The following is a 12,610-nucleotide window of genomic DNA, read 5'->3' on the forward strand; positions in this document are numbered from 1 at the left end:
ACTGAGCCGTTGGTTCTTCTCTCTGATGCTGCGGGATTGTACTTAATCAGTGTAATGACTGTTCTATAGTACTGTAAATGTACTGCAACAATGGCCCCTATGAAGAAGAACCCTCATCCTCTCCTCTCTCGTCTCCCTCACACCAGCCACGATTCTTTTCAAAAGTAAAGAGCAAGTTAATTTGTTTTAGTTTATATATTTTTTACTTTAAGCAGTACAGTATTTTGTATTAAACATTTTTTCTATAATGTTTTGGGTTGTGGAATGAATCATCTAAGCTTCCATGATTTTTTATGGGAAAATTTACTTTGATAAACGAGTGCTTAGGATTACAAGCATGTTTCTAAAACAAATTATGCTCGCAAACCAAGGCATCGCTGTACTTGGAAGATCTGCACACACAATGTTGCCATACTTTAATCTTAATAATAAAATGCTAAGTGCGCATGCGCACTCGCGCTGCGTGTTTCCTGATCCCTTTTCTGTCGGGATGTGGTGGCACAAGTGCGCATGTGCGCCAGACAAGCTTCCCTGCTCTCCACCTCACAATACGACCCTACCGGACAAAGTTTCTTTAGACGCTGCTGCGGCAAGGCAGTGCAAAGGCAGTGCGGAGCGGCGGCTGCCAGGAGGAGGCCGTGGCGGCTTGAGGCGAAAGATAGTGCGGAGTGGCAGCTGCTGGCCGCTAGCACCCCCTGCCCTCTCCGTCGCGGCCCGGGAGAGACGTGGCAGTGCGAGACCTGGACGTCACCGCCGCGCGATGTATACAGAAGAAAGTGCTGCGGCTCGCCTGGGCAGACATGTTGGTGGTGGCGGCTGTGGAAGAGGGAATGGGAGCAGACACCAGCTCCCCGCAACCTGGCAGAGGCCCCACACCAGAGTGAACTCACGCTGCCACCCAGAACTCCCCCACCTCTGCTGACCCTTGCCCCTGCCTGTCCCACAGGGCACCCCTGGTAATCCTGGCCCACAATAGTCGGCCCAGACCCAAGGCAGAGGAGACACTGGAACACCAACAATGCAACAGGTACTCTAATGATGCTGGATGGGGTAAAAAAGGTGGAAATAGGAAAGGTAAAAGGGGAAATGGGAATATTGGTAGGTAAAAAAAAGGGAGAAGGGCTACTGATGGACAGGGGGAGCAGGGAAGGGGTACTGCTGGACAGAGATAAAAGGGCTACTGCTGGACAGGGGGAGCAGGAAAGGGGTTCTGCTGGACATAGGGGAGGTAAAAGGAAGGGAGAAGGGCTACTGCTGGACAGGGGGGAGAGACAGAAAGAAAGGGGGGCAGAGAGAAAGAAAGAAAGACACAACATACAGAAAGAGAGAAAGAAATGCCTAAGTCTACACATCTATTCTAGCACCGTTAATGTAACGGGCTAAAAAACTAGTTTAGACATAAAACATGTATCAAAGAATGTAGGGCATTGTCACCTAGCAGGCCTTTTAGAATATGAACTTGACATTGTGTAAAAAAAAAAAAATCTTCTTAATCACAGTAACAATCGCTACTCCTAGGTATTTAAAAGAGTTCACTACAGGAATGGGAGTATCCCAAAAGACAGGCACTAGGGATAGGTATTAGCACTTGCATACTGCCTTTTTGTAGTTATACAATCACACTCAAAGCGGTTTGCATATATACAGGTACTTATTTTGTATCTGGGGCAATGGAGGATTAAGTGACTTGCTCAGGGTCACAAGGAGCAGCCCTGGGATTTGACCCCACAACCTCTGGGTGCTGAGGCAGCAGCTCAACCACTCAGTGAGCAAACACATGAAAGTTTTCAAAACATTCAACACCAAATGGTTGTCTCTCAGCAATCTGCAACTTGATCAAGTCAAGACTGTTAAAAAACCTCAAATTTGGGGAATTGTCAACACTTTGCAGTTGGAGTATACTGTGTGCTGTCAGTGCTGTAGATAGTGTGGGTGTTCATAATGCTTCAAGAAAAATGAGGCTTCTTGGTGGGATAGTGGGGCTGCTGGCCTGGGTTCAGTGATGACTGACACGTATGATAATCACTGTTAGAAATAGTACAGGATTAAGTAAAATTATTTCCCTTATGTTTATCAGTTTATGAGATAGGGAGGGAGTTATTTTATTATTACATATATCATACAATAATGGAGTATATGGTTGGGAGGGATGGGCGAGGGGTGGGGATAAGAATCTATGTAACATACCAATGATTGTTTATAAGTGATGTACTTATCGTTACTGTGAATGAAAATATTAACACTTAATGTAATTTGTGAAAATGAATAAAGAATTATTAAAAAAAAAAAAAGAAATAGTACAGTGACTCTTCTGCTGGAGTTAAAACCATCATTTTCATCTTGACAGGAGTATCCACTACCCCCTTCCTCAACTAACCTACCAGAGACACCCTTGGGAATTACTAGGGAGAGTAAGGGGTTATGAATCCTAATTTTTTTTTTTTGGGGGGGGTGTGAAGATGATCAAAGGAATTAGGAGTTTTTGTAGTCAGTAAATGCAGAGTAGATACTAGTGTCTTGCAAGGCAGCTTCCCAACCTCGGGAGCTCATTGAGGTGTGGTTTAGAGGGTGCAAGGGGTTACAAGCTGTACTTAACTATGGAATTGTTGCACTAAGGGCTCCTTTTACTAAGCTGTGTTAGCGTTTTTAGCGCACGCAGCATTTTAGCGCACACTAAACCTGTGCTACGCAGCTAGAACTAACACCAGCTCAGTGCTGGCGTTAATGTCTAGCACACGTGGCAATTTAGCGCGTGCTATTCCGCGCGTTAAAGCCCTAACGTGGCTTAGTAAAAGGAGCCCTAATTGTATGGTATGTATAGCAATTTACTGTACTTTTACTAAACAGGTCCCAAAGTGAGGGTCTTTCTTTCAGTACTGTCGTTGAAAGTATGTCTATATGTTTTCATTTATTTTTTAAACCTTATTTCTTTATGCACCTTCCCCTCCCTTATCAACAAGGGAACCACAGCTGCAGTGTGAACTGCAAGTGGGAACTACCCCCTTGCCCCAGGTCTGAGCATAAACCATTATACTCCGTGCTCTCCCCACCCACTCCAAACATGCCAAAGTTCTAGTTGTCAGAGTAAAAGAAATTTGCAAATTACCTTGTCTGTCCCTTGTATACTTTATTATAGATAGCAATATAATAATCAGAGAGCCAAGAGCATCCTTTGTACCACTCAATTCTTAGAACACTTTATCTGGTGTCAGGTGAACAGGATACATCTTAAGTTACTCACAGTACTTTTGAACTATCCTTGATGGTTTTGGGAGGTTTTAGATCTCTTTTCCAATCTTAGGTAATTTTTTAAGGTGTGATACTCTGTTCTTGTCCTAGAGAGTTTACAGCCTAAGCATATACTTGTCCATGACCAGTACATATGTTTTGTTTATTTTAAACATCTCTAACCTGCTTAAATCTATGTGGCTTACATCATAAAACAACAGAAAGAGAAGTGGAGAAGGGACTGTTCACATCAACCTTCGGAACAAATGTAAAATTATTTTTAAAATATTTTTAAATCATTAGAACATATACATAGAACAATTCAAGCCTAATAGAGTCCTTAAACCTTTTTTTTGGACCTCGACACGGTCCTTGTTTCGGCTTCTAAATAAAAGCCTTCATCAGGGGTATGCTTAAAATCACCAGTAGATGGCGCTAGTGTCATGAAAATACAAAAAGGATTGCTCTGGGCTTGTATGACCAACTAAATCTCTTCTATAAAAAAATCAATTGTATGCGCTGCTTAAAATTCCACATACAGGCAGTGTGTGTGGGAGTCATGCTAATTGTTGACCAGCTGAGTGGTGTTTGAGTTGGCAGTATAGCCCCTTACTGAGTGAATCTTTCGGGGTGTATGGGGATGGGAGGAACGCCTAAGGATATAGGTGGGGTTCTGTAGGGTAGGGGGAGGGAGAGAGAGTAATTTTAGGTGAGACCCCTGTGCTGAGAATATGTACTGAGCTGCTGGCTTTGGATTTTCAGGTATGTCTTGCAAGGCAGCATCCCAACCTCGGTTGCTGACTGAGGTGTGGTTTGGAGGGTGCAAGGGGTTATTGGCTTGAGGGACCAGAGATATAGTGAGTGCCCTCTGTCAGTTACTGTCCCTTCATCACTTTTGTCAGCTGATTATGTGGCATGATTGTTTGGGCAATGCCAAGATTTGAGGGCTCAATGCTTACTGTTGGTGTTTATGGTGACTGTGTGTAATTTTTTTCCGTAGCTGCAGAAATGAACTATATATGAGTGTGTGAGAGAATGGAAATGATGGGTACTGGTGGATATATGCCTGCCTACCCCCGCCCCTATCTTTCCCATGTCATCTCATTGGTTGAAGTCCTGGGAGTTGCAGGTGCATATAAGAGGTAGGCGCATCATATGTATGGCCAGGGAGGTTGTAGGGCTACTGTGTGGGATATTTATGTTGAGCTCTGAGGCGCTGTCTTAGATGTTGGCTTAGGCCCAGGTTCTCCCTACACATCTGCCTATACGGAACCTCAAGGACTCAAGATCCCTGTGTATCCTGAAGTGTCTGGAAAACACAAATTGGTGGAGAATAGGGTTAGGTGATGAGCCTTCTTCCCATCACATATGTGATTGTTACTTGTGACATGCTGTGTAATGCTCCACACATGGCCTTGGATAAATAGTGATAGGCAGCTTGCAGGGAGGGTTGGGGGGGCTAATGAGGGATGACATCATTGGGGGCCCCTCATATTAGGAAGCCCATAGGTATTATGTGGGCTCCCTGACAGCTCCTGAGGCTCTAAGGAGCACAGGCTGCCTCTGTCTAGGGCTTAGATAGTGGAGGCTACTGGCTGACACTCACTTCTGGAGGGTGTATGACCCACCAGGCCCTCAGGAAGACAGTTTGGGAAGGGCCTGCACTCAAGGAACTCAATGAAGTGCCTTCTGTAACAGATGCACAGCTCCACAAAAGCATCCATCTCCCATGGGTAGTAATTTGGCTCCCTTCTTTCCCCATCACACACACTTTCACTTATGGATTCTCACTCTTGCTCATACGCTCCAAGGATCACTTTTTTCTCTCACCCTTTTTCACCCTCTGTCTCTCACTCTTGCTATCTCTCTCACACTCTAGCTGTCACTCACACGCTGGCCTCTCACTAGTACTCTCTCACTCTCTATGTCACTCTCACTCTCTCTTTTTTCGATTTTCTTTCTTCTCCTCTCCTCTTCAACCACAAACTCCTTACTACCCACAAAGAATCATCATTTCATGTGCATGGCTATATATGGATGTGCTGGATGTCGGGAACGTCCTATTACTACCACAGTGACGTTATGACATCAGGGACATTTGCTAGTACATCTAAATTAGATGTCTTGCGGGTCATATAATCATATTTTTTAGGACGTCCAAGTTGGACTTTCTAGCGATCTGATAATCAAAACACCATGGACGTCCAGTAGAACAGGTTTTATACAGCATTCTTAGAGACGTTTAGGAACACAATTTTCAAAATGCCCTGTGTATTGGATGTTTTTTTGATAATGGACTTTATTTTTGGGATGTCCAACTCTGGATGTCCTGAGTCGTACTTAGATGTTCTATTGAAAATGTTCCTCCATGTGTGTCTAAGTGCTTTGAAAATGAGCCTCTAAGTGGCCTGCTTTCGCAGGTTTTCTATGAAGGAGCGGATTTTAGTGGCAGCAAGAAACATTGGCCATATCATGTAAGAAGGCTCCAAAGTGGAGATGCTTGCTAATATGTCTGTGATAATGCTGTGTAAATGTTGAGACCTCCAGCATATCACAAGGTGCCTTACTGGGAATAATACTTGCTATCACTGACACTATCCCTTTGGTATCTCCTTTGTGCTACAAAATCAGTTATATAAAGTAACCACACCTTGGGAAGTGCAGTCGGTGTTGCAGGAAGCCAAGATTTGGAAGGAACTTGAGGAGAGTGAGCAGATGGTGCGTGGTTCCCTAGTCAGACCATGCAGTGCTGGCATTGGGGAGAATAAAAAGGTTGCTGTTTGCAGTGCAATTTGGATGTCTCCTCTTAGGCCTCAGATGAACCAGATTGAGAGGTCAATTGACTGATTCTACCTTTGCTTTTTGTGCTTCAGCATTATTGTGACGTTCTGGATTTGCTGGTGACTTGAGTGACCCTGCTTTCATCTATTTGACTTTGTTAATGGGCCAGCCTGTTTTAGTCCAGTTAGATTGATGGTTTTTTTTTTTTTTTTTTTTTTTTTTTTGGGGGGGGTTATAGCCTTGAGACTCTGGACTTTTAGCTTGTTCACTACAATAATTTTATTATTATGGGATGTGAGGGACTTTTTCTAGAGGCCCATGGGAGATTAGGCAGTTACACTGCAGTGGGGAGAGGTTAGTAGTTGAAGGTGTGTGGGTGGAGGGAGAGAAATGGGGATCTGGGTTGGATCAGGGGTCTTTAAAAATGTGTTGTGTGATTTGGGAAGACAGGCTTATCCATGCTTGTTCGATTGGAGGCTAGAGCACATACATGGGGTAGATATGACTAGTAAATAAATTGTGTTGTGTTGCATGTTAAAGCTACAGCCTCAGTACCCTGGGGTTGAGGGTTCAAACCCACACTGCTCCTTGTGACCCTGGCCAAGTCACTTAATCCCTCCATTGCCCCAGGTATATTAGATAGATTGTGAGCTCACCAGGACAGACAGGGAAAAATGCTTGAGTGCCAGAATAAATTCATGTAAAACCGTTCTGAGCTCCCTTGGGAGAACGGTATAGAAAATTGAATGAATAAATGACTAACTAACTATTAATGTGCATGGTCTTAATCTGCCTTGATAGCGTCATCTGTTCTTTAAAGAAGAGGAGCGTTTACATATGGGAGCGGGTTTTATTCAGGAAACCCACTTTAAACTTGCACATAAACACCTGTTACAGCATAGGAAATTTCCCTATATCTATTTGCTATCTAATAGACTGGGTACCAAAATGAATGGAGTGGGAATAATTATTGAACATTCCCTTCACCTATGGTGAAGGAGATAATTAAGGAAGAGCTTACACTCCAAACTCTGAACAGAAGTATTGTTATATGGAACTGGAAACATTGCTTCGATTTTTTTTAAGTGGAGGGTCATTTCATACTAGGTAGAGATTTCGATCTGACTATGGACCCCTCTTTGGATAATTCCACAGCAAGGGTACAGTATGGCCATGATGACAGGAAACAACTAAGAGCCCTTTTTTCGGGATGGGGTCTGGTAGATCCATGGTATCATATTTACCTGGGAGATGAGGATTACACCTATTATTTGGGAGTACATGACACTCAGTCTAAGATACATTTTTAAAATGTATTTATATAATTTGCAATTATACAACAAGCAATCAACTTATCTACAGAAAAACAGAGTCTAAACTTATCAAAGCATACAAAACTCTGGGGATATACAATTCAAACGAAATTTTTAAAAAACCATTTTTGTAAAGAACTCCTTCTTAGACCACCAGAATCTGGAGGACGGGTCCCCCAAACAGGAGAAAATGAATAAAAATTACAGTAAATAGGTTATTTATTTGACTTCCTTGGACCTAATACATAATGTCAAAGCTTTTATCTCAGATATATTTTTGAGATCTATGAAGGATCTTAATTGGGCTGGAACATAAACACCAACATATTCATTCCCTAGGTAGTGAACCATTCATTTACATGGATAAGATAGCAAGAATGAACTACCAAGTTTCTTACAATCCTCTCATTGATAGAAATTCTCTCTTTCTTTCTTGAGTCACCTTTGCCAAATCAGGATAGATCTAAATCTTTTGTCCACAAAATTGTTTTTGGCTATTACGAAAGTATAGTTTCATAATTGCGTTTAAGTCTTGTTCAAACATCAATGACATTATGAGGGTAGCTCTCTCCTCTACTTCAGATAAAGATAGTTCCAATAAATCTGAGACATCTGAAACATTTCCCATAAATTTTGGTTCCTGAGATAAAAGTTGATTGTTATTTGACGTAATTATTTGTTGTTTCCATGGTAATTGAGATAAGTAGACAATGTTATTAATCGGAGGAATGGTTTGTTTTTGCAGCATTAGATTTTCCATTAAAAACTTTTCAAAGAAATCCTTAGGAGTTAATAGAGCAGATTTAGGAAAGTTCAATAGCCAAAGATTAAAGGGCTCCTTTTATCAAGTCGCGCTAGCGGGGTTAACGCGCGCAACTTTTCATCACGCACTAACCCCTGCGCTGGCCAAAAACTACCGCCTGCTCAAGATGAGGTAGTAGCGGCTATCACATCCGGCGGTTTAGCGCGGCTTGATAAAAGGAGCCCTAAGTCGTCTAGTATAATTTTCAAACTGCTCTATCTTCCGATGAACAATCAACTTATCTTTCACAATTTCAGCAACTAATTCTTTAATTGTATCTACTTCATTATGAACTTGCCTAACTTGGGCCAAGCATTCTGTTCTCACCATATCCATATTTCTTGACAAAGTTTCAATCTTACTGGCTATCTGGGTTATTTCCGCTGAAGACTTTTCCACTGGTAACATCCTGCTTCTTCAAGATTGTTCAAATTTCCATCAACGAGACTGCAGAAAGGAGTACTGTAGCTCACAAGTGCTCCACAATCTTTCGACATTCAATTTCTGGGACATGCCTTCCTGTCGGACTAAAATTGAATTGATGCCTTCTGTCCCTGCGGGTTCATCTAGTTGGCCTCTCATATCTGCCGGACACGGTGCAGGCCTGGCAGCGAAGTGATCAAGCATAAGCTGGGTAGGTGATGATGTCTGGGCTGGAGAAGACACAGCTTGGACAACATCTTTTCTTTTCGAATGAGGCATAATTGCAAGTCTGCTGCATTAGTATACACAACAGACTTAAATTTGTCACAGCTGAGCTAATTATATAAATTTCCTGTGTGTATTTTTATTATTATTTTTTTTTTCCTTTTATTAATTCGGTAAAAGTCAGAAATTGATGTAAACAATTTCCTAGGTAGCAGACTATCTAAAGAAATGCAGGGGCCCTTCTGAATGAACCATAATTGATAAAGAAATCTGTTAAGAGAGATGTTTCACGAGCCTTTAAAAGGTAAACAACACAACAGAAAACTGAATAGTTATGAGATTTAATCGTAAAGAAATATTCTACCTGTGTAGAAAACTGGCAATTAATTTCCTGAAATGTGAGAAATGTGTTTGATGAAAGAGTATGGTTATTATGAAAAGATAACTTTATTTTCTTTTGCCAACTTTATCTTTATTTTTGCCAACTTTATTTTCTTTTGCCCCCCTTTTACTAAACCGCGATAGCAGTTATTAGTGCAAGGAGCTCTGCATAGCTCCCGAAGCCCATAGGAACTCTATTGTTATTTAACAATTTTCCCAACAGCAGCAGATATGCTGTTTTTGGATCTGAGAGATAAAAATCGTAATCCCAGATCTCATCCAAAATTTGGGAATATCCTGTTTGGCAGAATTTTTTGTATTTACAATACAAAATCATTTTACAGTGATCCAAGAAAATTATAGGCATTGCAACAAATTGTCCAGTCAATGGACAGTAGCCAGATTTTGTTCCCAATTTATAATTGAGACTAATGTAGTTTTAAACATCAGCTGGAGACACAGGTTTGATACAGAAGCCTTGATTCTGCCTCTGGCCAATCTGTGCTGCAAAAACCACATGGAATGCTCACAATGGGAGCCTTGGCAGGTTGCACATACACTGGGTATTAGAAGGAGCTATAAGCAGGGTGTCCAGCTAGCACCATATAAGCCATAATGTACTGTGTAGATCCTGTCCTGCATTTAGCCCATGGCATGGAATGACTTGTTTTGATTTCTTCTTTGTGTTCACTAAGAAAAGCAAGGTAAGTTAGTGTGTGTGTGTGTCTATGGAAGGGTAAACTCAGGACTGGTGCAACCCTGTTGAGTGACTGGATCCAGTTTTGTCAGCTTTAAACCACAGTCTATATCCTATGGCCTAACATAGTAACTGTGATGACTAGATTAGAAATGGGGAATATGAGGGGGTGGGGCTGGGGAGTTAAAAATGGGAAAGGGGAAAAGTAGATCTGAGCCAATCCTTTGTTAAAACTTAGCTGGAATCCTACAGGGCAGAAGTTAATGTGTATCCAAAAAATGGTCCTGCTGGCATCCTCCGTACACAATCTCTCTTTTATCTTTGTAAGTGGCTAACAATCCAAACAAGGCAGAATCTCCTAAATTCATGCCCAAATTGCACATGCATCTTAATTGAGTTAACTAGCAGTAATTGGGCATTAACCAATTGTTGCAGTTAATTGGCTCCAATTATAATTTGCATGAATATCTTGCTAAATGCTATTCTATAAAGATCTGTGCGCAGCTAAAAAGGGGGCATGGACATGGAAGGGGCATGGGTAGGTCAGGGCTTTCCCTAAAGATGTGCATAGTATCATAGGTATGGATCCCCAAATTCTAACTTAGTGCCAGGAATCACACCAGGTGTCAGTTGAAGTAAAGCCTTACGCCCAAAGTTTGGTGTGGCTCCTGGTTATTCTGTAAATAGCATGCAACTCAGAGTAATGTTTACAGAATAGCACTCCATGTGGATTTTTTTTTAGTGCCAAAATTTGGGCGCCATATTCTAATTTTAATCCTTTATGTAACGCTCGGTTCATGGTGCATTTGTGTCTGTCGTCTCTCCCTATTTTTTGTTTTATTTTGTGTTCTAATTGATTGTTACTTGTTGCCAGGAATAATATTCTAAAGTTGTTGTTTTTTTGTGTGTGACGGCAGGTTAGGATGTACTGTCCATAATAGACTCATTTTTCATCTGTTTTTGTGTCATAGTTGAGGAGCTGAGCTCACTGTTTGAGAAAAAGAACTTCAAAGTCAAGACTTTAATCACTGGGAAGCAGTCAGTACTGTCGTTGCGCCTTGAGCAGTGTCCGCTGCAGCTGAACAACCCTTTTAACGAGTACTCAAAATTTGATGGCAAGGTAACTTTAAAATAAACATAGAATGCTATAAAATCTAGAAACATATCCATACGGACTCTACTGTGAAATATCTGTAAGCTGTGATATCATTCTGTGACTCAATAAGCAGAAACAGTTCCATTGATACCTGTCTGCTGTTTTCATGGTTCAGAGGTCCAACATACATTCCTCCCAATTCTAGAAAGTTGAGTGCCCAAATTTGCAACTAGCGTGCAAATTTATAACGTGTGAGCAGAATAAGGTAAGCTGCAGACGGAACGTTAATAATGAGCTGATAGTTGGTGAATGAGAAGTAGTAGGTTATAATTGGCCTTGATGTTAATTGGCACCAATTAGCAATTATGTGTATAACCGCCCAGTGCACAGGCATGTTGGAGTCTGACAGGCATTTATACGCACAGGTTATGGTATACTAACATTTACATACTTAACTGCCTAGAGTTAGCCACATAAATGCAGACTTATGCTAGTATTCTATAACAAAATAACAAAATTCCAGTGATCTAGAATATGCCAATATGGGGTGTCAGATTGACCAATTGAAGTAAAAATACCTCAAAGGTCTGTCAATTCTTCATTCATCCCCTATATCTTTATCAAAGTGATATTTTTTGTGCTTTTTTTTACGTTCATTTTTTATATATACTTTTATACTTAAATGCAAATTTCAACTGTTCCATATAAATTATGTAGTAAAAGGTAACTTAGCTTCTTTCAATTAGTTATTTAAATCATGTTGTGTTGGATATACTTTCTCCAGCGTTCAAATAGAGCGCTCCCCTCTGCCAATGCGTTTCGCCGATCTTTATCAAGGCATGGGGCACTATATCATTAAATGTTCCTAACTATTGTGACAAGCGGTATCCGAAAGATACCGCTTCTTTCGGATACCACTTGTCACAATAGTTAGGAACATTTAATGATACAGTGCCCCATGCCTTGTTAAAGATTGGCGAAATGCGTTGGCAGAGGGGAGCGCTCTATTTGAACGCTGGAGAAAGTATATCCAACACAACATGATTTAAATAACTAATTGAAAGAAGCTAAGTTACCTTTTACTGCATAATTTATATGGAACAGTTGAAATTTGCATTTAAGTATAAAAGTATATATAAAAAATGAACGTAAAAAAAAGCACAAAAAATATCACTTTGATAAAGATATAGGGGATGAATGAAGAATTGACAGACCTTTGAGGTATTTTTACTTCAATTGGTCAATCTGACACCCCATATTGGCATATTCTAGATCACTGGAATTTTGTTATTTTGTTGATTTTGTCCTTGTTTACATTCAAGATTTGTGAGTATTCTATAACAGCAATTGTGCACACAAATCCCATTACACAATTTGTGCTTAATAAGCATCATCCCAGCACCTAAAATTTGACCACATTCTGAGAATTTATCCCATTGTGTGTCTGTAACCTGCAGCAGAGACTCCTCTTCACAGTGCTCAAATTTAGAGGTCCTTTTACTAAGCTGTGGTAAAGCATGGCCTTAGTGCGCCCTTACATGTGTTTTTCCCAAGCACTAAGGCATTTTTACTACAGCCAGAAAATTACTGATTTTCTGTTTTTTCTATTCATGGCTAATGTTGCCGTTCGAGTATGGCCATTAAAAAGAATTGCCATATGAACA

The 12,610-nt window shown here is 40.9% G+C and overlaps 1 protein-coding gene across 5 annotated transcripts in view; it reads left to right on the forward strand.

Moving 5' to 3' along the window:
• The window catches only part of MAPKAP1 (MAPK associated protein 1), a 479,755-nt gene that overhangs the window by 57,589 nt on the left and 409,556 nt on the right, over nucleotides 1-12,610 (forward strand). For all 5 annotated transcript variants that reach the window (XR_004540893.1, XM_033961254.1, XM_033961253.1 and 2 more), the window contains one exon: nucleotides 10,822-10,970. Coding sequence is in view for 3 of the 5 variants with exons in the window: in XM_033961254.1 (XP_033817145.1) it covers nucleotides 10,822-10,970 (149 nt within the window). In the remaining 2 variants the exon portion in view is untranslated. The remainder of the gene's footprint in view (nucleotides 1-10,821; nucleotides 10,971-12,610) is intronic.

The sequence above is a fragment of the Geotrypetes seraphini genome, chromosome 10 (genome assembly GCF_902459505.1).
Source record: "Geotrypetes seraphini chromosome 10, aGeoSer1.1, whole genome shotgun sequence".
NCBI classification, from domain to species: domain Eukaryota; kingdom Metazoa; phylum Chordata; class Amphibia; order Gymnophiona; family Dermophiidae; genus Geotrypetes; species Geotrypetes seraphini.